The sequence below is a fragment of the Monopterus albus genome, unplaced genomic scaffold, assembly GCF_001952655.1.
Source record: "Monopterus albus unplaced genomic scaffold, M_albus_1.0 scaffold5.1, whole genome shotgun sequence".
Lineage (NCBI taxonomy): Eukaryota > Metazoa > Chordata > Actinopteri > Synbranchiformes > Synbranchidae > Monopterus > Monopterus albus.
Genome location: NW_018127885.1, coordinates 386238 through 413087, shown reverse-complemented (window position 1 = coordinate 413087; position 26850 = coordinate 386238). Strand labels below are relative to the sequence as shown.

The following is a 26850-nucleotide window of genomic DNA, read 5'->3' as shown; positions in this document are numbered from 1 at the left end:
CATCCTCTCTTCCAGTACAGATTACAAAGACCAGTGCACGTCTGAAGGAAGGATGCATTTTCGAATATTTTAACAAAGCCTCAGCGCAAGTTGTACAGAAAAAAAAGACTACAAATCTAGATATTCATGTTAAGAAGTCTTTCTGTGTTTGGGATGTGTGTGTTTTCAGGGGCTGTTTTAATGGGGACTGAGTGTCCTGTAGGGGTGTGGCAGGTTTCTCCTGCATTAAGTCCTTTACTTTTGGTCCTTTAGAGGGCACAATTGTCCGAGTGTCAGACCCAGACTTAGAGGAGGAGCATCGAGAGTCACTGTAATGGTGGCTCTTCAGTCTACGGTCTGTGAAGGAAAGGGCCAGAGTCTGATGAGCCTCCAGTGGTTTAAAGAGGTCAAAGGTGATGAGCGTCCGTGGTGGTTTGTGTTCTGGTGGCACGGGACCAGAAGCAGGCTTCTTCTTCTCCTCTTTAATGTTGACATTTTTGTCCTTCTTTCCTTCTTTCTTAACCTGAAGGTTTGCATGTTTGAGAGTGCCTGTCCTCCCATCCTCCCTCCCTGACTTTGCCTGCACTCCCTGTGTACTCGACATGTTGCCCTCCCTGTGCCCGCTCTTCTCCTTCTTCCCATGTGAAGACTTTTTTTTATGTGAACAGGCGTCTCGAGCCTCTTCCCTGTCTAGCTGTAAGTGAGGTGCTGCTTGTGCGCCTCCCCTGTCTCTGTCGTGCTCCTCTCGCTTGATGTGGGGTTGTGTGTTTGAGTCACAGTCCTTGGCCCACTTCTCATCTCCCTGAGCAGAGAGCGAAGTCTGAGAGGCTTTACTGCTCTCTCTCGTCTGCATCTCGTCCTCTTTTTTCCTCATCTGTGGCAACAACTGTGTCAGTGTACCACCCTCGCCCTTAACTTTCTCCTGCTCTCTCATCCTGTCCTTCTCTCTATCCCTGTCCCTCCCCTTGTCCTTTTTATCCCTCTCTTTGCTTTGATCCTTGTCCTTCTTCTCTTTAGGCCTTTCCTTCTCATCTCTCTCTCTTTTTACTTTGTCCTTTTCTTTTTTGATTTGTAGTGTGTGGTAAGTCCTCATCAGACTGTCTTTAGTTTTCTCTTTTAGACCTTGATTTGGCAGAAATGTCTTTTGCTGTCTCTCTTCCTCCACATTGTTGTCTTTCCTAATTTGCTGTAGTGACTTAGAGGGCGCACTGACCACACCAGCCTCCACGTGGCACTTCTGCAGTGTCTGACATGCGTTTGCACCGGCATCTCCCCCTGCCCGGCCTTCCTCTTTCTTAGCTTCAGGCTCCATGTGTGTGTGAGTAAGGACACCTTCATGTCTCTCCTTTTTGACAAAAGGTGGGGACTGTGTTGTCGACAACTCCATCTCGGCTCTGTTCTCTTGCTCTTCCTCCTTGAAAATCCGTGTTGGAGTTTGTGAGGACAACCCCTCCCTTTCCTCGGTGTCCTCGCCCTCCAGCGTGATCGCTGTCTGTACTGCAGGCTTGCACTCCTTCCATTCTGCTTCCTCCTCCTCTTTGATTTGAAGTGTGTGTTCTCCTGGTGCACACTTCTCATCTTCCTTCACCTCATCCTCATCCTCATCATCCTCCTCCTCCTCCTCCTCTTCGTGTTGGTGATATTGTTTGAGCCGGATATGCCAGGCCAGACTACAGACTGCAGACACAGTCTTGAACTGATGAACAACTCCTCTGGGGATGAAGTAGATGTCGTTGTGATAGAGCTGGATCCGGGCGTAACGGATCCCCTCTCTCCTTAGCTGGTTCAGCTTTGCATCATCAAGCCACTGCACACACTGTGGAGGTGGTGACAGTGAACACATGAGATTCAGTAAACCCTCAATAAAATGTGAACACATTTACAGTTCGCCATTACTTCCTGCACGGTAGACAGAGAAGAGCAATTGATGCTGACTGTGTATTTCACAGGCTATAGTTAACACACAAGGGACATTCCTTTACTCTAAACCAATCACCAACATAGTGTGCAGTATGTCAGAAGTCAGAGAAAAGTTCTTGGTTTTCTCATTTGGACTTAAAGTTGCATTATTTGCTTTTTTTTCGGCAACATAGGGACAATGCAACAAGCTGAAAACACTGACATAACACCTTAAAGTCAATGTGACAAATGTGCAAAAAGTTAAGTAGCAAACCATTCTTTTGGAGAACATGTCTCTTTAGCTAGTAAATGCTCCACTAGGTTCACCAGCTGGTTGCTAACCTGCTGAGCAGGTAGTGCATAGTGAGTATATCAGGCCTTTTGAGCTGAAAACAACTGCCTTGCTCATGAGATCTGTGAGAGTGTGGGACTGAATTAAAACAGGTAAGTTATGGGCCAGAAAACCAAAACCAAGGTGAAAGACACTTAAAATACAGCTCTGTGCAGATGAGCAAATCTTTTGATACATGTGGGTGTCTTGCCTTGACACTGTGTGGGTTCATAATTACAAAGGGCCTCTTTCAGATTACAGTCATTTAATTAATATAACAAACAATGGGTGCATCCTTAAAGGATGTTTGATACATTTGAAATAACATTGGGAAAAGTGGCAGGTTCTGTTGCATTCCATTAAGAAATCTGACCAACCTGAGACAGCGGAGGTTCATGGAGGTCCAGCTGCAGCCTCATGACCACATCTGGGAAATCTCCAGCGTGAAAACACACGACATCTTTAGTGATCCGTGCAGGAGTGTCACTGCTATAAAGCAATAAACAAAGATGTGTTGATGGGACTGATTCAGATATGAACAATAGCAGACGTTGTCAACAACACATGACACTGACTGACAAGGTGAATATTTTCAAAGACAATGGAGACTACAATCTGCACAAATGATGCTGTACAAGCTGTCATCAGCATCTTCCCATTGTGTAATTGCATCTGCACTGTTGGCCCTTTTTAAACGACGTACCTCCAATGTGTGTTGCTTTTCAACAATGCACATGCAACAGTTGCCGGTTTAAGAGAAACAGTGGCAAAGCAAAGCAGGACGGACCACGTCAAACTGTGCGGTTATGCTTGATGGTTAAGGGAAGTACTGGGTCTACGGCTCGTTAGGGTCCAGTAGTGGAAACAGATATTGTTAACCATCACTAGTTACAGACCAGATCTGGGCAACACGGCTGTTATATTCTATGAAAAAGTGGGTGCTGTATATGAGAAGAAGAAGAGAAATGTCCGTGTATACTCACTCCTCTCCGCAGCGTACGGCCTTCAGCACACCTACAGCAGCAGTAGTTTGTCTCTCAAATCCCTGGCCAATGTGATCAGCGTGGGCTCTCGTCCGGTCCTCGAACAGCATCTCTCGGGGCTCACTGGCTCTGGGTAAATACTGCAGGTTCTTTATCTCATTGGTGGACCTGAAATATATTTATTTTTAAGCCAATGTAAAGTAGGTAAAAGATAAAGTGAAAGGGGTTTTCTTAAGAGAGCTCTGCTCTTTTCCTTTAACTTTTCTACTTTTACAAATGAAGAAGACAGATACTCTATATCTCCACTCACCTTTTCCTTTTAAAGGGTGATTTTGGCATGTCTGCCATTGGGATCATCTGTTCTCCAGGTCTGACCCACATGATGGGGCCATCGTCGCTCTCAGTGGGGCTCTGCAGCCGCAGACTGGAAAATGTGCCCCAGGGCAGAGTCCGCTGCAAAAACACGAGGTGAGAAGCTTAATGACTCATCAGAAAACACGTAAAAACAAATATGCAGGCATGTTCACGCATCCACTGCGTGCAGGGGTTTGTACATACACAGACTCAACAAACACACCAACCTGTAGGAATGGAGATTCCTCTAACATGCTGATGAACTCTGGGAAGTAGTCGCCGACCTCCTCATCCACAGCTCCGACCAGACTGACCTGCCGCATGGCCCCAGCACGATAAGTTCCCTGGGAATATGTCCGCTTCACCTGCAGCAGAGACGGCAGCAGGGACAGATCAGACCCTTACCCAGGAGGCATTGATAAATATTACTGCGATTAATCTACAGCTAAACATACCCTGTAGTCTACTTCCACTCTAAACCTTTTTAAAAACCATATTCACCTTTTATTAGGGATGCGCCTATACAATACCAGTGTTCGTTTCAAGTCCAATATCACCCTCTAGTACTTGTAAAAGTTAACAGAGACTACACACTGATACCACTTAACATCAATACTACCTAAGTAGACTGAGCAGGTCCATGGGCGGCGGCAAAGAAATTTCAGTTGTTCAGAGACATTTTAAGGCAAGTGATGTCGACAAAAGGGAGGCGAGCAAGTAAATGGTATGGCCTTTACACTGCACCTGTCTTTAATATAGCACTCGATTAAAATTCCATCAATATCTGCCAGTTAACAGGACTTTAATACAAAGGTGTATTATGTGCCAGAATAAGGGTGACTCACCACTATGATTACTCTGTTAGCTTGCTGTGTTATGTTACATCGCAATATACTGCAGGATGTCTCAGCTAATACAGCTAATACTATTAATAACACTACCTGTATAATGCAGTTACACTGCATTAAACAGCTATACTGATCCAGATGGAAGTCTAAATGCAACACAACTAAGTTTAAATGATAGAGATATATACAATATATGTTCAATAAATAGATTCTGTGTGTATAATGTACACATTTTACACAGAGTGCGTTCAGGCCGTCTTTCTGAACTCAGAGCACGTTCCACAAATTGGATTTACTCTGCTTCCATCAGGAGAAGGTGCAACTCAAAGGATAGTTTTTAGCAAAATGTACTGGCTTTTTAAACAAAATGTAACCTGGCCTGTTAGCAGCAGTAGATGTGACAGCGTATTCCTTCGTTTCTGGCTTTTTCTTCTTCTCTAGATTATTTTTTGACTGTGGCATCGGCTGTGTGCTTACTGTGCATTTACTGTTACTTAGTTATTTCGGTACGTTTCCGTTTGTATTACATTGGCAGCAGTCTGTAAACCCAATTACCCTTCTGGCACCTAAAGGTTTACTTTACATGCATAACAAAATAGTAAGATATCCTGCATGTACAGTAAAGAAAGGTGCAAAGTGCAAACAACAATACAACACGACTCAAACTGCATGGCTACAGTTACTATATTGTAAATTGCAAACACTACAGAAACACTGTACCAAAAGGTGCATCTATGTTACAGTATAACCACGTTACCATGGACAAATCTGTAAGGCAGACAGAGGTATTAGTGTTACTATGTCACAAAAGTTATGAATTACAAGCAAAAAAACAGTCAATTTGTATAAAGGCCTGCATCACACTAATGGGGAGATGTGATAACAGTGGAAAAAGAGGGTAAATGTCACCCTTTTGACAGCTAATGACACCAGATGCAGATTAAACCAATACAGGCTCTGTAAGTATTTATGTGTGTGAAAAATGAGTTAAAATGTCCACAGAGCAGGAAAGCAAAGCAATTTCCAAATAACGTCTTCCAAGTTTAAACATCAGATCAAATAATCCCCCCCCTGAAAAAAAAAAGTCTGGAGGAAAGTCTTTTTACCGATGAGTAAAACTTTGAAACCAACTCATATTTCATCTGCTCTGGAGAGAGAGACTTCCCAAGGACTGCCCACACCACCAGGACTCCATTCCTCTCTCTGCAGAAGCACGCCATCGCATCTGGTGTGATTTTTTTTTTTTTGTGGAGAAGAATTTATTTTTCAGCAGAAAAATTAGCCTAACTGTATTAAACCTACTGTGGGACTGTCTGAAGACAAAGCAGGACAACTGACACATGGCATTTTAACCAGACCCCCAGCCCACTGAACATCTTTGACATTTGAACATTTAACAAAAATAGTTCAACAGTCACACTGTTTGCCTCGACTACAGCAGAAGTATGCCCACTGACTTTTCATTAACTGTTTATAATCAGTTTTGTTGCATACTCTCTCAAAGAGTATTTGCATTTCTTTACCATAAGAAAAATTCATTAGGAGTTATTTAAAAAGAAAAACAACATCACAAGACACCGTCTGGGACACTGTAAAATGGTGCTTATCCAAGTGAGAAATGAAGCCCCCCCGGGGTCTGTGACACAGACACAGGGGGGGAAAACCGAGCTGTGCTATTAAAACTGAACCAAGCTACACAATATATTTTATTGTGCAAGACTGTTATCCATTAATCCTGCATCCAAGTTTAGTGCCAGTAGATTCTGACACATCACACCGGCCACTTAGCAACAGGAGCGCTGAACAGATCCGATTCTCCACCTTAACACTGTTCGCCTGTATGGAAGAATATATAGGGCTTGTTTTTAGTGAGAACAGCAACAGGAGAAAATGCACCATCTGCCTTATGTTGGAAGCGGAGAACATCACGATGCCAGACAAGCTGAAGCAATATCTGATTACAGAGCACATGGAGTATCAGTGCGACCCTGAGAGATACGTTTCCTTCCCGGTAAGGAGTCGCTGGCATGAAGATTCTAGGTTTGCCAGACTTAAATGTTGATGCTAGAATACAAGGTGTAGGGTGCTTACATACTTACGTCCCTTTTTAAATTTAGAACTCTAATTTCTCATCTGTTTCCGATGGACTTTAACTCTATCCAGCGAGATGCTGCCGCTGTAAGGGTCCATCAGATTAAGGCAAACAGAAATATTTATCAATTATTGACAAATCATTTAAAAATCTAGTTCTTGGCATCTCTTTAGATATTTATGTCTCATTTTAGCATGTGCAGGTGCTCATGAAGAAAAAAAATCAACCAAAACTGGAGATTTCTGATGATACATCATGGGTAATTTAATGAAACGTTCTTTCTGCAAACAACCAAAGCCAAACTCTTTATAAAAACATTCAGTCTGCACTGGTGTTGCAAAGTTATTCTCTGATCTATGAATTGAAAAACCCTTACATGCTTTTAAATGAAGAAATCAAAAATAAATTACAACTGTATGACAGGAAAAGTCACAAGAAACAAATGAAATATCCTGAACAATAATCCAAAACTGTTAACACAAACCAAGGCTACTATGAAAGCGTTCTCTCAAATGCAGACTCTTTTTAAGCTCTCCCAGACGTGAAAGCACAACACCAACTGAAGGTGTCATGAATGTTATCAGTCGCTCTAACAAAGGTGGTTTTCAAAAACACATATGTGACAAAAGAGGATGGGACACACCATCAGGGCTCAGCTCCACAAGACAACCTGGACACAGAAACACGCGAACACAGGAATAAACACGGCTTAGATCAGCACGAAAAAAGACCTGCCTAACAACAGACTGACACACGCAATGTAAAATCTCAAAAAAATAAGAAAATTACAATAAAATAAATAACTGTGGATGTGTTGTTTCAGCTTGCGGCAGCTGAATCCGTGCTGCTCACACCTCCCAACTACAACCTGACACTTCACACTATCAAAGTGGACCGTTCAGCATCCTCTCACATGCAAACTTCCAACCCTCTCCACAGTACAGAGCAAAAACCAAAGAAAAGACAATGTTCTCACCTGAGAGTGGAAATTGGCCATGGTTGTCGTCTCTATGTCTTTCTTCCCGAGCACCTCCATCTTCACTGGTGCGTTAGGGAACTTGTAGGAGAAGTAGTCCAGGAAGTCTGGGAGGTAGGATGCCGCTCCATGGATGATTCCCATCACAAAACATGCAGCCTGGGCATTGTCTTCGCTGAATGACAGGGTCACAAACTCATCTGCAAAGCGCTGTATCTCGACCGGAGACAGAGAGGAGAGCTGGTCGCTGTAGGCGTGCACCACAGATGCTCCTCCATTGGCCTGGTGCTCGATGTGGATCAGACGGCCAAACTCCAAACCCGGCAGGGCTGGTTCTGGGGTACAGTGGAGCAGGGAGCTGTAGCCAAGCCTGTCCCTTACCATGGAGGAGATGGAAACAGTGGTGGCAGCAGTGAGAGAAGATTCCTGATGGTGTTGTGGTGCTGCAGTGCCGAGTAAACTACTGTTGTTCCCATTGATTTGGCTCAGGAATTCAGGCAGACCCAGAGAAACTCCTGAACACATCGTCTGACACGAGCGATGATACATCTTGGGTCGGCCGTGCCTCTCCTTCACTCGCTCCCCATCTTTGTGCTTCTTTTTCTTCTTCTTCTTAAGTTTCTTCAGGAGGAGGTCGTCCTCTGAAGCAGCTTTGGGCTTTTCCTTCAATTCTGTGATAGACGATGTGACATTCTTACATATTAGGTTCAATGGTCTGCATTATTTAGGGCCTATGAAATGCAGTGCATGTGGGGACTTTAAGTGACAATGTTAAATACTTGAGACTGCACTTAAACTTCGATAACTCTTTGTTCCTTTATGTTGTTTTAATGTACCGGTAAAATAATGTGTGTTTAATGAATTTGAAATTAAGACACTTCTTTTACCTCTTTAAAAATGTGTATTTCCCTCTAAATTTTGACAGAATGATTTAAACCACATTTAATAATTAAATTACATTTAATCCGACTGAATGTATGTGCACTGTTCTGCCCTGTTTTCTGCCTTTAGCAACAAGAAGCAACTTGAGTGCAGTATTGTCACATCTCTAAGACTGCAGCCTATGTGGGCAAAACATATTTATGATACTTTAATTTTATATTTATTGTCATTCAGGTTTGTCCTAAAATAATTTTGGAGAAAGAATAACCGTTTTTATTCTAATTGGCCAGTCTCATTCTTACCCTTCTGTGGGGAAACCACTTCTCCGTTTTCTCTTGAAATGTCATGTCCAGGTGGAGGTTTGTGATTTCTCCACTCTTTATTCTTCTCGTTTTTCTTCTCTCTGTCTTCCTCTTTGATACGATGGTCTGAGTAGAGCAGAAGAAGAGACCGAGTTGGGTGAAATGCTGTTACATTCATGTTGAAACAGCTGACTAACAAACATTTCCACGTGTATGTATCACCACCTGGGCCTAATAAATACTGGGGCCTGTGGTAGAGCAAATTATGTAATCATTTAATAAATTGTTTTATTGCAGCACTACATCCGGATGAGTTCTGAATCTGATCATAAACCGAGTAAACAAAGTGCTGCAGAGAGCGGGTCGTCAGTGTTGTCCTACCTCTCTGTAGCATTTTCACGTCGCCGTTCTCGGTCTTTGTATGGCAGCTAGCTGGGCTCACTTTCCCCACACCGACCGCGGAGCTCCGCCGCGCTTCACTGCTTTTCACCCTCTCCTTGTGGCGTTTGTTTTTCGCCTTCTTCGCTTTGGGAGGTGAGGCGAGGAAGTTGCTGATTTTGAAGATTTTCCGAGCGGGAGTAACTGGGACCGCGGCGGCGGTGGAGTGGCTCGCCTTGCCCGGGCCGAAACTCCATTTCGCTGGGCTCCCACAACTCTGCTTCCCGTTGTGTTTTTCCTCTGCGCACAACTCTCCGTTCAGTTTCCTGTGCTTCAGGCCCTTCTCCTCCACCCGGACTTTCTTGGGGGGCGGTGGATAAATGTCGCTGGAAGACTGCGATCGGCTCTCCGGCGGTCGTTTTGCTGTCAAGGGTTTAGGGGAATTTGTTTTGCTGTTTGCTGCGAAATGCATGGAGTCCACGGACTCAGCCATCTTGGAACTTTCTATTTTTTACGGTCAGACGTTACTGATGCGTGAGAGTCAGGCCGGGGGCGGGTCTTAACGTAAAACGTCAGACGCACGATGACGCAGGGTGTTTACAACCTGCAAGAAAAGAAGTTGATTTTTTTTAATATAGCTTTAATGGTATACACCAGTGTAGCAAAATACACAGATCTGTCAGCAAGTTGAACATTACAGGCATCGCAATATTGGGTGAAACAGAAGGAATAGCAATCTAGAGAAGACAGAAAATAAAAGCAAAGAAAGCAAAAGAAGTAAATAAGGACAGAGAAAAAAATAAAATAATAAGGAAAGGCCAGATGTGTGGTTTCATACACTCTATACATTCAGATATGGGTTAGGTTATCTAATATCACATGTCATTGTGTTACAGTGCCACATTCTGACATAGGCTAAAAGGGTTCTTTTAGTTTTTTTTTTTTTATCAATTTTACCTTTAGAAAATGTTTAAATAGTGAGACTTTTCCCCAGGGATCAATAAAATGTAATCTTAATGCATGAGAGAATAAGAGACCATATACATTTTGTTTCCAATAATTAGAGTGAAAGACATTGTGCTTACTTAATAGGTATATGCATTATTTCACTGCTTTGAATTTATTGTGATTATTATTATTTGATCTAATTATGAAAACTAATGAAACGGAACTGATGGATTGTGTGATTTACCTGTTTCCTTTTTGGGACTGTTCTCCTGTCTGGAGCCCATCTTCTATTATTGTTTTGAACATGTGACTGCCTGCCCACACATACTAAAAAAAAAACAAAAGTACATCAAAATTTAACCAAGTCATTTAAATTTTATTTATATAGCCTAAAATCACAAATTTGCATGAGCAGGATCTACCGTCTGTACAAAACATGACAACATAAAAAACACTCAGGAGAAAACAAAAAAGAGAATATGAATATGAGAAGAGGGTGACTTTCAGCTGCTGTGTTGCTACATTTTGTGATAATGCTGTGACCGTTACTGTGATGATTGATAGTTAATATTATGCCGCCATCAACAAAAAAGAAACTTTTACATTTTAAAATGAGCTACCAAAAACCTTGATTTTGACACATTGCTGTACACTTCTAATATATTAATATGAAATGTAATAAATTAATAACAAATGCACAAACACAGTCTTATAAGCACATAATTTTTCTAAAAACATCATGATTTTACCACATCCCATGTGTATGTCCTTTCTTATACCAAAGAAATTGCTCATGTATTACAAAAGTTTTCAATGCATAATTTTCAAATAGCTGAAAATAAGAATTCCTCATAAATAGGATTGTAAATAGGCAAATGAATCAAGAAATAGCTTTCATAACTTAATTTTTTTGTTTCAAAAGATCTGCGACCTAAGAATATATTGTCCGATTTTCATGTCAAAATGAATCACTGATATTTGGATTCTGTATATTCAGAGACATTTCTTTAAAACATATCTAGGTGGCAGTAGAGTTAAGAAAATATATTGAGAGGCATTTTTCTTGACATCATCAAGTTGAGTGAGCCTTGTATCTGTGTAGTCAGAAGCCCAGCAAGCAAACTGTTGCTGATGTTGGGAGGTGTCTGTTGAAAATGTGTACGTCAGCGGCACAACAAGACTCGGTTAGTCATTAGTTTCAACATCCAAGCTCTAAGTACTATTATTAATTTAATGTCAACATTATGTGATTATATTGTCAGTACAGAGCACAAATGTTGTCATAGATACTGGATGAAAGTTATTTTTGTTATGACAGAAAACAGAAACAAATTCTGACAAGATGTGGAAACTTACATCTCTTCTAAGTAGTTTGTCAAATGGTCCTTTCTCCCGGTTCACATTTATTTGTACGCTCTTCTTGTCCATGTCTGCAACCACTACACAGTGTTTAACAGTGCTGACATTGGCTTATGCTAACATTTGATGTGTTTATTTCTTTAGACCCATAGTGTTCATTGGATGAATGTTACACTGAGTACTGACATCTTAACTGTTGCTATAGAGAAGAAGACAGCTTGCAAAACTATAGAGTGGAGGGAATCTTTGGTTCCCATAACAGTGGAGTGAGAATAATGCTTCACAGAGCAGCACCTTCAGCAGTGGTGGAAAGTTCAGTCCTTTATTGAACATCTACTACATAACATACTTTAAAAATAAATCAAAAATATCCACTTTCACCCCAAAGTCTGCTCCCCTGTCCAGAAAGTAACAGCAGCAAATAGCCTGTTCCCACATTACACCTGCCTTTCTTATTGTTCATCAGGACAAGAACTCTTTGACATAATTTTCAAACAATGTTTTAATGAATTCCAGGCTTTTGGAATTAAAACAAACTGACCTGAGGATATCTGCTGCCGGCAAGCTGTAGGAAATCCAGCCTAGACGTAAGGCCTTCATTTTTAAAAATCACCATCAGCCAATTAACCGATGGAAGCAATTCTCACACATGACAAAGAAATGTGGTAGTTAGTGCAAAATTAAGGAACTGGCAATGGACAATTCATGTGAGTATGAATGTGCAGTATGTATGATAGAGAGGACAGAAAGAGACAGAGAGTTATTAATTTCAAACTGATACACACCAATCCACAGCATGGATCTATCTATCTATCTGTCTATCTATCTATCTGTCTGTCTGTCTGTCTATTTATCTATCTGTCTGTCTGTCTGTTTATTTATCTATCTATGTATTTGTCAGTCTGTCTGTCTGTTAGCTGTTTTGCTAAATGACGATGTTTATTTGTTCTCATCACACAGTGAGTCAGTAGAATAATATTGTCCAGATAGGTTTGTACCTCCAGGCAGAGAGACAGACTGTGGTATGACAATAGGCTGGTGCTGCACTACGTCAGTTGTTGGGTTTACTCCAGTTCATTTGGAAATGAGACATTTACGCACATTGCAGACAAGATGAAACTGGCTCTGCCCAAAGTGGATGGAGATGAAGTGGTCTGCCAGGAAGTGCAGGCAGCAAAGCTGGATTGATGGTCAGATGTTTGTTCTAGTCTGTATGGAAAAAACCACAGTGTTTATACAATCCAGGACAGGGAGCGGGCCAAGCAAGCTCACTGGGGGAATTCAAAACACTATATCCCAAGAGGGCACCCTGACAAGAAAAAAAAAAACGCTGCTGTCCATAAATGGGTAAAGCCAGAAGTGAGGGTATTATTTGTGCAGCTGTGGAGAACAGAATGGATTCTTTTAGACTGACTACCATCAAATGAATCAACCATATTCACCTTGATCAACAGTATTATATCTTATTATGATTATTGTTTTTCCTTCAGCCTGTGTATGAGGCTAGTTTCCTATTGCTAAGCAGCAACTGTCTAGATTTATGCATGGCTGTGAAAAATATGGCTGTATGATAACAAACCAATAGCGCCTAGTGTTCAGGCAGAAGTTTTTTGAAAGTGTAAACATTTCTCTCAGACTATTTCCCATGGTAAGTGTTGAAGTACTAACGTGACGATGGAAGGTCTTGTTCCTGGCTTTTATCCTGCTAACAGTTGCCAAATGTCAAATGAGCTCATAAGTGCTTTAACAGAGAAAGGAGAAGGAGGGTCCAGCTTGGCATGTAAAGCCATATAGTGTAAATGACAGATGAACAGAAATGTAATAAATATATGAATATATAAATATGAACAGATTACCAGGCCTCAGTATAGTCTAGTAGCCCTTAGCTGAACCATATTAAAAGATTTTTTTCTAAACTGAGAAGTTGAACTGAAGTTCAAACTTTAACATTTTTAACAAATTGTAGCATTTAGGGTTATGGTCTCACAAGGTACTGTTTCTTCAGACGTAGCTATGAACTTACAGGCCAGTAGAGTGACCCGTTTTCTTCCCTCTTTACCGACTCTTCATTTCTACTCTGATGTTTCCCACAGTTCTCCCTCTAAACAAATGGTTTATTTAGTCATTACTGGACAGCTGAGAAGCGTCTCCAGCTTCGTGCAGTCAGAACAACTGGCCAGTGAAAGAAACAGAGAACAAAAGTGCACAAGTGTCATGTTTCATCACAAGACAATTTAAGTAAACAAAGCATTAAGAATGGACACAGATCTGAAACAATGAACACAGGCATTGCATGCTTTCACTGATATCTCATATCCCATGGGGGGGACTGACATTTACACACCAGGTCTGAAAAACTGAAGCCTCAGATACCTCGCTTAGTTCATGGGACTACATTTGCTCTCTCTTTTTTCTGACCTATGCAGACAAAATAACTAAAAGCCCCAACCTTAGGTGAACATAGAATCTATACACAGTAAGATTAGCTTCGCTACACAGAGACTACATCACAGATTCTGGACACTTGTTGAGGATTAGTACTGTATGAATAAAATCAGTAGTACAGTACATGAGGAAATTCTCTTCTCAGACCTTACATTTAAATCAAGCGGCCTTCTTGGATACTCAGATGCTGAACTAAACCACACACCTTACATTAAAATGAAATATTATAAATCTGACTAACTAAGTCTTGGATCGAACCCAGCCATCAATTTATGTAATTCACATTTATGTTTTGGCTTATCACATCTGTCATACGTTTGCTGACTCACAGACAGGAAACCTGGGAGATGCCTGCCAAAGCAACTGGAACACACACATTCAAAACCATGTTATACTGATCATTACAGCATGGCATGAGAATGTGTTACAAATGGTCTTTATTAGGTGAATTACAGTAAACAGAATGAGAAAATACACTGGAATGTAATAATAGGATTACACAACATGCTTTCTAAATCTTTTACCGTTTATGCTTTTTCATGAATGATTTACAATAGAGTACAGCTAGTTCCGCTTATATTATAAAGCAGAAATATTTTACCATTCCTCACACTTCATGCGTATCATCTCCTGTCTCATCCATCACCATCCACTTATAAGAACATCCTCGCAATCCTCCCTTTATTTTGTCACCTGCTTCCCTTTTAAAGCATCTCACTCCTCATCTCTCTCACAGGCTCACTTTCCAGTGAACAGTTCCATCAGTTCCTCCTCCCTGCCTGCTTATCTCCTCCCCTCACTGTCACTGTGCGCCACAAACTGAGGTGGGTCTTATTTACACTCTCTCCCTTCTCTCCCTTCACTCTTTACTCTCAAGACACAATGGGGTTGACAGCACTGTGCGTATTTGGAACCCTGCTGGCCTTCTCGAGCCTCTTTTGGACCACAGCAGACTCTGGTGAAGGAGACCTCCTGGGGGATAAGGAATATGGGCCCTGCGTTGCAACCTTGAGGCCTGAGGGGATGTGCAGACAGGGGGAGGATGAGCACATGTGCCCCTATCTATTCAGTCTGCCACCGTTGACTGTTCATTTGCCAAAGCAGCTTACAGAGCTGGAGAAGATCAGGAAGGATCTGCATAAGCTGAAGGACGATGTGGATCAACTGAGGAAAATGTGTGCAGACTGTACAGTAAGCCAAAGTGAGAGAGAGTGTGGGAGGCAAAGTGAGAGAGAGCATGGGAATCTGAATGAGGGTATGGATAGACATAAGGATGAGAGGAACTGGATGAATGAGAGAGCTCCTGAGACACTGAAAGATTTCAGACAAGAGTGTGAAACAGACAAGGTTACAGTGGAAGGGGATAGTGACACTGACGCAGAAAAAAGAACAATTATGGATGAGACAGAAAGAAAGGAATGGGAATCCAAAAGAGGTAGCCATATAGAAACCATAACAGAAAATGAGAAAGAAGAAACCTTAAAAGAACTGGCAGAAAAGGATGGAAAAAATAAATCGGAGCAGGCAAAAGGAAAGGACAGGTGGGGGTGGGCAAAAGTGCCAAATGCTGGTGGAAAGAAGCGATTAGTGGGACAAAAGACGGTTGGAAAAAACAACAGGGAGACAGACACAGACAGAAATAAAGAAAAAGATAGAAAAGGATCTTCAAAGAGAGATCAAGAGGATCAGTTGGAAAGAGGAAAAGGAAGAAAGACAACCACTAATATAGAAAATAAGAAGAAAACACCAGAAAGTGACCATCACCTGAAGCGAGACAAAATAAAGGAAGAGAATCAGACACAAACTGGTGAAGACATCAGGGACCGTGATGGAATAAAGATGCCTGAGGACCGTGAGCCGAATAAGGAGAGAGAGCAGCACAGGGAGGAGAAGGACACAGAAACAGGAAAGGGAATAAAAGCAAAGCAAAATAATGATACACAAAAACAGATTGGAAGCTCTGGGCATGCAGAAAAAGATACAAGTATAAAACAGGAGGAGGTGGAAGAGGAGGAGGACAGAGAGACAGATAAAGAGATCAAATCAGATGAAGAAAAAACAGTCCAGAGTGTACAGAGAGACAGTGATGGACAATTAGCATCCAGCAAAGCAGCTGAGAGAACAGACTTTGTTTCATTCCGCCCGACTCCTCAGTCGGCCATTAGATCAACTCTGAGGCATGATTCCGTGGACACTTCACATTTGATCACAAATGTCAATCTAGGGACCATGATAACTGCTTATGGACCACCAACCCAAAGCACAGACCTTGGAGCAGCTGGCACCTCTGATGCAGAGGCAGACTTTAGGACCGTGGATAGCCCAACAACGACAGACACAGTAAGCGCACTGGGTGGTTCTGAGCATCAGATAACCAGCACCACTGCTAGGTTCACCTCTACGACTAGCATAAGACCTGGGGAGGGTTTCCAGGGTCGAGTTAGCTCAACTAAAACCACTGCTACTCCCAGTCAGAACTTGTATACAACTACATTCCCAGAAATCACAGACCACAGCACTGGGACTGCTAAAAAGAACATCAGCTCAAACACTACGGATGGGATAATATCTCCACCAGACCTGAAGCCTGGAGAACAGCATAAACAAACACTAAAGCATCCTAAGAATGACCATAAACATGACCAAGTTCCTTTGCCTGGCAAAAAAACAAAACAAGACCAAAATCAGAGGCCTTCTCAGGAAAAACCCAGAACCAGCCAAAACTCTAAACCTAGCAGTGACAATATACAAGTTCAAATTTCAAAACATGACCAGAGAGCTCCACCTGATAATGTAACAGCTGATCAAAATGTAAAAAACAATCAAACATCTAAACATAATCATGTAGATGCTCAAAACAAGTTACCTTTGCAAAAGCCAAACTTTCAGCAAACATCTAAGCCTCCTGTCCAAAGAGCTACATCTCATCAAACACCTGTAACTAACCGGCAGCCTGAATTTGTTGAAAGCCCAATTATTAATCAAAACTCAAAACCAGACAAAGAACAGCATCATACTCTTGAAACTGACAAGGCTGAGGAAAACCAAATGCCTGAGAGAAAAATGAAAAGTGAAGAAAAAAGAAAGAAACAAGGACCTGAGCTAAGCCAACATTTCACACCTGTTCAAGTGCCTAAATCTGAAAGAACTGAAACAACAAGCCTCATGCCAAAAACTGACCTAGAGCCAGTGACAGAATTAATGGAGAACTCGGATGGAAGTTCATCTCCTGAGCCTAAATATGACCGAGACTCAACACCTGGACAAAAGCTAACACCTGACCATGCTAATATATATGTTAAACCCGGCCAGAACATTTCTAAAGTTAAACAAAAGCCTACACCTGGCCACACACCTGACCCTAACCAAGAACATCCAGTGCTTGTGACAGGCCAAACGACTAAACCACAAATAAACAACAACCAGACAGCACAAACCAATCAAGGGCTTAAAACACCTAGCTCTGAACAAATGTCTAATCTTAACCCAAAATCTGTGCCCAATGAAACACCTGGAGCAGAATCCAATAAAAGAGCCACACCAAGGCCTCCATCCAGTCACAAACCACTGACTAGACCTATACCCAAGCCAGGAGCAACACCTGTTCAAAGGCCAGAACCAGCAGAGCAACCAAAGCCAAGTCCAAAGACCAAAACAGATTTAAATCTTCCTCATATCAGCGTGACTACTTCAGACATCATCCAAAATGCTCAACCTACATCTGACCCAGCAAAACAGATTAGTGAATTGACTCATTCCCCAGGGGAGACAGGAATCAGTCCCAGCACTATGAAAACTATCACCCCGGGTCCAAAGATCTATAACAGCCCGGAGCCCGGACCCTTCCCTCACCTCCAAACTTTCCTTGAAGCTTTCACAGCGAGCCCACGCAGCAGGACTACGTCTGATCTGAGGCCACAAACAGCTGGTCAGCTATCACCAAGACCAATGACAACAAGACCAAATAAAATCATGCGTGGGATCCACCCAATTGTTATTCCTAGCACTAGGCCAGGATCCACAAACCCAAATCTAGCTTCTAATACTGACTCCAGCTTACAAGCTAAAGTACATCACAACATGGAGGAAGCAGCACCCAGGCAATCTCCAGATCCAGACAATATTATGTTTCCAGCTCCTTCCTCGGGTGCTCTAACCACCTCTACAGTGAGCCCTGACATCAGGGCAACAACCACTGTTGAATCTGGGCCCAAGTTCCTGGACACTGAATCTTCCACTCCCAGTGCACGCGAGCTGCGTGTCAAAATCAACCAGGTGGCTGTGTTGTTCAATAACAGCCTGGGTCCAGATGGAAAAGCACTGAACAGACGCCTAGAAAAGCACCAGAAGGAAAAGCAGGGAGGCAGCAGGCCTGACAGGACAGACAGCAAACTACCAACGCTGCTTTCATCCAAAGGCAAGAGCTATTACTGTATTTCACACTTCCACAGTGACTGGTCAGATTTTGTCTTTGATTACTATGTCTGGCAGAAAATAATGTAGATTTGTTTTTTTTACCATTTTGCTTTTTTACAACCAGTCACCTCAAAAAAATGTATGAAAGGATGAGGCCAGTCATTTTCTAGATTAATAGTATTTTCAACACTCCCCATACAGAGACTAAAAGCAGCAGTGAATCACTTCTACTCATGGTCAGTGTCAGTCAGTCTCCACCCTGGATTAGTTTACAGTACTGTTGCCAAAGACCTTCGCTGTTGTTCAAAAACAATTAAAAACACATCAGGGAAACAGACCACTGCATTAGGTGACATGTTTCCTCTTTACAAGGCCCACATATTTCTTAGAAATGTTGCCCAAAGGCTCTGAACTGTCATAACTTTTCACGGTATCTGAAATAAGATAGAATCAAGGGCCCATGCACAAGATCTCTGGATATTTTTTTAATCAAATATCGGGGTCTTGTGTTTCCTAATGAAGAAACGTGTCACCCAGTGCAGCGGCGTGTTTCCCTGATGTGTTTTTGATAGTTTTTGAACAACAGTGGAGGTCTATGGCACAGAAAAATAAGATAATCCAGACTGGAGACTGACAGACATTAATCATCAGTAACGACAGTTCATTGTTTGTTTCAGTCTCTATATGGAGGCCGTTGAAAATACTGTTAATATAAAAAAATGACTGGCTTTATCCTTTATTCACTGCACAAAGAGGTAAATACAATATATAAATTTGATTATGAGAAGGAACGAGAGATGGCATTTGCACCTTTTCAAAGAAATTCCTTGTAAATTACAACCACCTCATAAAAGCTATTGCCTTCTGACAACATTAAATCACCACAATTAGGCTGAGAGAAAATAGTTGGAGAACTGTTGTGCATTAGTATTTGAGTGTCTTATAATTTAATTATGAAAAGACAAGAAAAAGATGTCCACACACCCTTGTTTTCTAATAAATCGTGCACAGTGCGTAGACATCTTATCCTTGTTTTTTCATCTTATTCGGGTTTGTTGTCCTGCACCTGTTTCCTAGTTGGATTGGATGCGCACAATTTTTTTCTGTTTTTTGCCTTATAATTTTATTTATTCATTTAAAAAAATTAACTGGTATGATCAAAGCTCAGAGGATTCAAGAAAGTGGACCACACAACAGGCTCTGATGATTCCTATATATAAAAAGCGTAACATAATTATCCAGTCTGAGATCATTTTTGTCCTGTACATCAAAGGAAGAGCTGCAGTTGTGTGCACAATGTGTGTGTAAAGTTAAAAAAATGTCCTCCAATGAATAATTTGGCATCAGGTCAGTTTTCTGGAATCTTCACTTTTAACATCTGGGTTCACCCACTGCATATGAAATAAAAACTAGCAGCTTCCTCACCCTGCTGTAACACATAACGATCAAGAGGAGTGTCTCATTTGTTTACCTCATTCTTTACAGATTACATCACACTATGTGTGTTTTATTCTTTAAAGCAATGACTAGGAGAAGATTGAAGACAGACCAAAAATGCAGTTATTTTACTTATCATTTTTGTTGTTATTGTTGTTTATCTCTCAAAGCTAGTTTTGCTTTTTGTGTATCTACTGTGGAGGTCCACCTTCAAAAACATTAAATCTTTTGTGGAGAAAAAGTAGTTCTGCACTGACCTGTTGCACGTCTGAGCTTCCCCAAGACATTTCATACATGATCACTGTTGCAATGGTAATTTCTGCCAGATAAAGCAGGTTTTTAGTTGGATATCTCATTTATATGAAGAAGGGTACTAGTCTGCTTTTAGAGAATTCTGAGAAAAAGGTGTTCATAATTCTTTGCACTCTCTTCCAATTGTCCTTATCTGTAATCACTACAGTGAGCAGGGACTGTTCAGACCACCTACTCCGAGGAGAAACAAAAAGTGGAGTGTACATGGTGACCCCTGACATCCGCAGCAAAGGCTTCCGAGTCTTCTGTGACATGGAGCTGGGTGGTGGAGGCTGGACCCTTCTGCAGCGGCGACAGGATGGCAGCGTGAGCTTCAACCGCAGCTGGGCTGAGTACCGTTCAGGGTTTGGAAATGTGGACAGAGGGGAGTTTTGGCTGGGCAACAACATGATCCACCTGCTGACTCGGGACAGGGACATGGCGCTGCGGGTGGAGCTGGAGGACTTTAAAGGGCTGAGGGCGTATGCGCAGTATGAGCAGTTCAGGGTGGCAAGTGAGCGGCTGCGCTACAGACTGACAGTAGGCAGTTACTCTGGTACAGCAGGTGATGCTCTCCACTTCAGCAAAATGTATGATCACAACAACAGGGAGTTCACCACACCGGACAGGGACCACGACCGCTATCCATCTGGGAACTGCGGAGCCTATTACAGCTCTGGCTGGTGGTTTGATGCCTGCCTGGCTGCAAACCTCAATGGGAGATACTATGTGGAGAAGTACAAAGGAATCCGAAATGGGATTTTCTGGGGGACGTGGCATAACATATTGACAGAGTATTACCCCACCACTCACAGAAGGTCCTTTAAAACTGTCAAGATGATGATAAGACCAAAGGGATTTGTGCCATAAGCTGTGACTCTGCCAGGGCACGTATGAAAACAAAATACACACAAAGGGTTTAACCCTTGGGAGGGCCTTACATATTCCATCCATATAAGTCGATATCAAAGCTCCAAATATGACCCCAGGACCTCCAGAGGGTACAATCTTCTACCATAGTTTATAGTTTTAACAAAACTTATTATACTCGCCACACATTTACTGTACATCATTAACACAATGCTGCCACCTTGTGGTGTTTGATTTCACCATAGCCTACTATTTTGTTTACAGGTTACAGTAATAGCCTTTAACAGTAACTGAGGATGTAAATAGTTTCACATGTTATACTTCTAATTAATCTTTTTATAATATAATCTTTTAATGTTAAATGTCAATGTCAAGTGGAATTCATTTAATGATGAGAGAGAGAAATCCACTTCTGAAGAGTTATTTTTCTACTAAGACAGTCTAAATCTGTTGTAACAAACTACTATTTCTATTACAGTACTAGAAGCTGTTTGGGATATGTGATAAATATGGTTTGTTGAGATAAATAAAATGAATTTACAGAAAAGCTTTGCATTCCTTTATTTTTTGTCTGCTGAAATTAATGCAAACTAAATTACAATCAATTCAGTAACAAGAAGAGTTTAGTCAACATTACTAAGAAAGTAGCCACAGATTCCTCACAGATATGACACTTGTGAGACAAAAGAGCAACAAAACAAAAGATCTAATTACAGAAACAGCTCCATGCCGAGCTTTGAATGTGCATACATAGTTCAAAACTCAAATTCCCTACAGCCTTTGTGGTAAGAATGACACCACATGAAACGTTCTCAAAGAGGGCTTTTGATTGGATAAAACCAGAAGGGGGCGGCACCACGTTTAGACAAGATTGCACAGACAGTCTGTCAAGTTGATTACAGTGATGTTGATTCAGACCAAAAATGAAATATTTACCTTCAACATAAAGGAAAAGAAAATAGTCTATATGGAAGGGATGAGGTATCGGTTCTCTGCAGGACTTCAACAATTAGCCCATTAACCAATTTGCAGATTTATAGAAAGTGAATCAGCAACTATGCTGATAATAGATTGATCGTTTTAGTCCATTTAAAGCAAAAATCCCAAACATTTGTCGGCTCCAGCTGGTCAAATACTAGAATTAACTGCTTTTGTCTGTTCTACATGTCTGTGGATTTTTTATTGTTGGCCAAACCAAAGAAGATATAAAGACATCACCTTGGGTGGTGGGAAAATATTACAGTCATAAATAGCTTTCTGCTAGGCAAAACAACAACTGAGAAAATCTGCTGATCATAAAAATAATCATTAGTTATTCTCGCCTACTCTATTTTCAGACCAGTATTTCCATCCTCAGTGCGTAGGTAGTACGTGTATTGTGCAATCCTACAATAGACCTTGAACTAGGTTCTAGGGTTCCTAAAGTTCCAGACATTTAGTGTAACCAGTTGAAAATCTGGCTGACATTAAGCGCAGTATCATTGGTGTGATTACAGTTGTCATAGCTTGATTTACTAAACTAGTGGTTTGGTTTTGAACAAGTTCCCTGTTTTTAAAATCATCATTATTTTAGTTCAGTGCTTGAGTGTATTCTTCGTTTAAGTTCTGTTTGCATTATATACATCTTCAGCAGAATTGTGTATTGCTGTACTTTACAATAGGCCTATTTGACTGCACTTCACAATTCTTACTTTTAATTATTTCTTTTCCAATTGTTTTATTTTTTTCTTTTTAATAGTATGCCTTTTACAAAAAAATCTATTTAATCGCTAGGAACCAGTAATACCAGCACTGAACACAATATACATGTGGCTGTTTTCCTGCTGTTGTTAACCTGAAAAATGTAAATTTTAGTCATCGTAAACTAGGCTTTTAGTTTGAAAACTCATACCGGAAGTCCTGATCATATTCTATCGGTTTAGCACGGACTTGCCAGTGTGATGACCGTCCATGTTGACTGAATGACAGCAGGTTGTTTACTTCACTAGTTTAACAAACGGTAAAAGCAGCAGTGTCAGGTGTGAATGAGCTGGTTTACCGGAAGGTGACCGAGATGCTCCGGAGCTCAGCAGGTCCGCGGGGATGTGTCGGACTTCTTCGCTGCTGGTTCTTCACAGTCAGCTCCAGGACTCTCAAAGTTCCAGGTTGCTCTGTGCACACTTCACGGGCCTTCTCTACCTCTGTCCCCGCGAAGTCTGAAACACAAAAAGGGCCAAACAACCCTCTGAAGCAGTGGGAGCTGCCGATGAGCCCCTTCGGGACAGTGCGGGCACGGCTGGGCTGCAGCATCTCCATCTGCCCGCTGGACCCACACGCCTTCCCTGAGGCGGACCGAGCCTTCATCACAGTCTTCGGCACAGACACCGAGCCGGAGCTCGGTCTGGATCGCTTCCACGTCCACTACGACGAGCAGACTAAAGAGCTGCTCATCTCCGCTGAGGAGGCGAACAGCTGCCTGTCGGTTGGTCTGGCTGCACCCATCAAAAGCAGTGAGCTTCTCCTTTGACATGATGATGTAGTTAAGGATGAAAATGATAGTCTCTGTTCAATAATGGCTGTAATGCACCTGTCATTGATCAAGAGTGACCCCGAATAATTTCAGTATCTGTGTTTTGTCAGATCTGTTCATTACTACACTCGGAAAAGGCAACGTGCAAGTGAAGGAAATGGAGTGTGACATCTGCAAGGTGCAAACAGATAGAGGCCACTGTTTATTGCACTCTGTCAAGGTATATGATGACATGACAACATACACTAATGCCTAACACAAGCGAGCATGCATCTGTATCTTACTGGCTGCTGTCACCATTTCTCTGTCACGTCATGCAACTATCAAATTACCCACAAACTCAAATATCACCTTCTTCACTTAAGGATGTATGAAACTTCTCTGGGTACATTTTTACTGAGAGTCTTCAAAATGCACGTTGGAGTCGATATTGGCTGATATGTGGAAACATGCGTATCAGCTTTTGCTATAACATAACTTTAGTTGGTTTACAGCACAAAATGTGTCACCAAAAAGCCACAAACACCACAACTACACCTCAAACATCTTGTTCAGGATTAAACTAAACTACCCACAAGGACAGTGTTGCCCACACTTGAGGGTCCCTGGAAGTCTGAGGGGTTATGAAACAGTTAAAGGAAGATACATTTATTTGTGTTGCACATGGTTATGGTAGTTATCTGACTATTCTAAAAGCTTTTGCTGTTCTGTGAAATAACACATACTTCTATTCAAATGAAATGATCTTAGAAGAGAAAAATAAACTTTTCTGTTGAACTGCTCACAAGTCTTCTCTTGGTAAGTCACAAGGAGACACTGCTTAGTCTTAGGGGTGCACATGTCAAAAGAGGTTGGGAACTACCACACTAATCCTTGTCGTAGAGCTGAAGATGTTGAGGATTCCTAATTTAAAGGACATTGTCACTCCTGGTCCTTACAGTGTTGTTTGTCATCTCTCAGGGTAATCAAGTTGAGGTTCAGTCCACCGGAGGACACGTCAGAGGTGTGGGCACTATCCATGGCAACGTGGACATCAGCACACATGGAGATAGTGTGAGGACAGTGTTACTGTGTGGTACTAGTTGATTTTACACTCAGCTGTCATTAGAGGGCGGCAGCAGCCTGAACACTGAATTTGTCTAAATGTTCTTTAAGGTTCATTCAATGTAAAACAGAGAAGAAAGCTTTAAATCATGCATCACCTGGGTGCGGCCCTGTCTACTGATCAGTTGTGTGTTTGCAGGCAGTGGATGTCAAGAAGCTCCAGGGCACCAAGATGAATGTTTCAACAGAACATGGTCCTCTGAAGGTCAAAGCCATCTATGCTGAGTCCAGCTGCATCTACTCCTGCTCTGGGAAGGTAGAACTGGGGCACATACATGGTGAGCAGACAGCTGCACCCATCACTCCTCTGTACCAAAGCATCTGCAGCATGCATGCTTATCTACTCTACAGTGTTTGTGTGGTTGGTGTACTGTACTGTACCGATATACTTTTACTCCATCACATTTCCAAGTGAAATAATGTGTTTTTGTACTGCATTGCTATAAATTAAGATGTTACATATAACAACAATGTCCACATTACCATATCATTTTTCGAGGATACTTCCACATCAAAGCAGACAGAGCAACTCTATAATGAGCAGTTCACCCAGTCTACCAGCAGAGCTACAGCTACCTGCAGCTAGTGTAGCTCACTCTGCCATCAAAATCTTCAAAAACCTGCACTATCCGCGAGGCATGTGGCACACAGCTGCATCATGTTAACTTAAGCAGGACTCTGGCACATCAGGAATCCTGGCTCTCATCCAAATAGTGTCGATTTAATTACAATGTGGTTGGTAACAAACATCCCTGTGATGTGAAGAGGAAATACATCATCTGTGTAGAATGTTAATTTCTTCCTGATGCAGATAAGCCTTTTGTCATAGAATGCATGGAAACGATCATCTTGTTGACTTCAATAGGTTTAAGATACATACAGTCTGTGACGGAGGCCAGATTGTCCACAGTATTTACTGTTGGCATATTTTGTAAATGACCTACTAGCAACTTTAAATAATCCCAATACTGGCCTTGTGCTTTCACTGATTACAAGGTAATGCCACTGTGAAGAACGTGTCTGGAGATACAGTTATAGGTAAGCAGGCTGACTGATTGCAAATTGGCATACTTATGGCATCTACATTGCTTGGTAAATACACAACGCCTGAGGCATGCTTTGCTGTTGCAGATGGGTCAAACAGCTTCCTGAAGGTTTCCTCTCACAGCGGGGGTATTGATGTCTATGTGGGAGATGGCAGCAGTGCTGAGCTGCACAGTCAGGAAGGTAAATACATATAAGAACTCTCACCATACAAACACAGCTTTCCTTCATGTGTACTGGTCTGTATATTGAGTCATATTCTTTTTCATAGTTTAACACTCACTCATCTGTCATACGTAGGAGTGGTGTGTGTGCGTGTCCCCTCCTCATTAGGAGCTGGGGTGGAGCTGTGTGGAGCGTCAGTGGAGATCAGCCCAGAGGTTGTTCTGTCTGGAGTAGAAAACAAAACAACTCATGGCCAAACCACAGTTACGGGTATGCCATTATATCACACTTTACAGCACAGTTATTTAGCTAAACCCGCCAACAAGTAAATCAGCTCAGAACGTTCTGTTTCCCTTCTACTCTCTGAATGTCTCCTGTATTTCTCTCCTTTGTCCTATTTGGTATCCCTCTCAGGTTTTATGAACACAGCGTCTCCAGTGGACCAGTGGGTTAGAGCTCAGGCAGACAGAGGCTCTGTCAGGCTCAAGACACAAAGCTGGTTTGATTCACTGAAACTTGGGAGTTGAGGTTACAAGTGACAGGAATCCTAGGGCTTAAAGCCAGGGCCAGATCTGTACCTTTAGCTGAGAATGACTATATTTTCAGTGAGGACATTATACTGTATATCATCTACAGTATTTCAGAATCGCTGTATATTCACTAAGTCTGGAAAGCATAGTGTTGTTTTGCATTGAACCATCACATAGTTTGAATGTTAATTAGAAACTCAGTGTTGGTTTGTACAAACCCCATTTCTAGAAAAGTTGGGACACTTTCCAAAATGCAGTAAAAACTAAAAATTGGTGATTTGTTACTTTGCTGGAACCTTTAACTGACAAAAGTAAAAAGAAAAGGTTCTCGGTGTCTTCGCTGACCAACTTAATTGCATTTTGTAAATATAAACATTCAGAATTTGATGCCAACAACAGAGTAAGCGAACATTTGGACAGAAGTTTATTTATCATTGTTAGATCACCTTTCTTTTTGCACCTCTTTATCATTTGTGAAATGAGGATACTGACTGTTGCAGTTTTGCCAGTGGAATACCGATCCATTCTTGCTGGATACCAGACTTCAGCTGCTCAACAGTCCGTGGTTGTCGGCATCTTATTCTCCTCTTCATGATGCACCATACCTTTTCAACAGGAGACAGATTTGGACATGCACTGAGTCTATGAAGCCACGCTGTTGTAGCATGTGGAGAAGGATGCCTGCCACTGTCCTGCTTTTTTTTTGAA

General features: G+C 41.7%; 3 protein-coding genes across 4 annotated transcripts; 2 read left to right on the top strand and 1 right to left on the bottom strand.

The window, feature by feature from the left end:
• Positions 1 to 80: 80 nt before the first annotated feature.
• On the bottom strand, positions 81 to 9623 carry LOC109967503 (round spermatid basic protein 1-like). The gene is made up of 8 exons (XM_020613132.1): positions 9028 to 9623; positions 8647 to 8772; positions 7463 to 8133; positions 3774 to 3911; positions 3503 to 3645; positions 3193 to 3360; positions 2587 to 2698; positions 81 to 1795 (listed from the first exon to the last, which is right to left on the bottom strand). Exons 1-8 carry the CDS (start codon positions 9515 to 9517, stop codon positions 125 to 127), a joined length of 3519 nt encoding a protein of 1172 aa, XP_020468788.1. The 5' UTR covers positions 9518 to 9623; the 3' UTR covers positions 81 to 124.
• Positions 9624 to 14477: 4854 nt separating this feature from the next.
• Positions 14478 to 21529, top strand: LOC109968002 (SH3 domain-containing protein C23A1.17-like). Its single transcript, XM_020613969.1, has 2 exons — positions 14478 to 18193; positions 20090 to 21529. The coding sequence occupies exons 1-2, from the start codon at positions 14659 to 14661 to the stop codon at positions 20788 to 20790; spliced, it is 4236 nt and encodes a 1411-aa protein (XP_020469625.1). The 5' UTR covers positions 14478 to 14658; the 3' UTR covers positions 20791 to 21529.
• Positions 21530 to 22530: 1001 nt separating this feature from the next.
• Positions 22531 to 26833, top strand: fam185a (family with sequence similarity 185 member A). 2 transcript variants are annotated; one of them, XM_020614201.1, is made up of 8 exons: positions 22531 to 23279; positions 23410 to 23519; positions 24260 to 24352; positions 24543 to 24681; positions 25400 to 25441; positions 25535 to 25630; positions 25751 to 25882; positions 26027 to 26833. In XM_020614201.1, exons 1-8 carry the CDS (start codon positions 22844 to 22846, stop codon positions 26137 to 26139), a joined length of 1161 nt encoding a protein of 386 aa, XP_020469857.1. In that variant the 5' UTR covers positions 22531 to 22843; the 3' UTR covers positions 26140 to 26833. The 2 variants fall into 2 exon arrangements, with proteins under 2 accessions (XP_020469857.1, XP_020469849.1); XM_020614193.1 differs by having other exon boundaries at positions 22537 to 23279; positions 25748 to 25882.
• Positions 26834 to 26850: the final 17 nt, after the last annotated feature.

Coding starts and splice junctions, on each gene's coding strand:
- LOC109967503 (XM_020613132.1), bottom strand. CDS start 9,517: ATGGCTGAGTCCGTGGACTCCATGCATTTCGCAGCAAACAGCAAAACA. Junction 3,646..3,773: donor AGGAATCTCCATTCCTACAG/GTTGGTGTGTTT, acceptor GTGTTTTTGCAG/CGGACTCTGCCCTGGGGCAC. Junction 1,796..2,586: donor ATGAACCTCCGCTGTCTCAG/GTTGGTCAGATT, acceptor CCACCTCCACAG/TGTGTGCAGTGGCTTGATGA.
- fam185a (XM_020614193.1), top strand. CDS start 22,844: ATGCTCCGGAGCTCAGCAGGTCCGCGGGGATGTGTCGGACTTCTTCGC. Junction 23,280..23,409: donor GGCTGCACCCATCAAAAGCA/GTGAGCTTCTCC, acceptor GTGTTTTGTCAG/ATCTGTTCATTACTACACTC. Junction 24,353..24,542: donor TCAGCACACATGGAGATAGT/GTGAGGACAGTG, acceptor GTGTGTTTGCAG/GCAGTGGATGTCAAGAAGCT.
- LOC109968002 (XM_020613969.1), top strand. CDS start 14,659: ATGGGGTTGACAGCACTGTGCGTATTTGGAACCCTGCTGGCCTTCTCG. Junction 18,194..20,089: donor AACGCTGCTTTCATCCAAAG/GCAAGAGCTATT, acceptor TAATCACTACAG/TGAGCAGGGACTGTTCAGAC.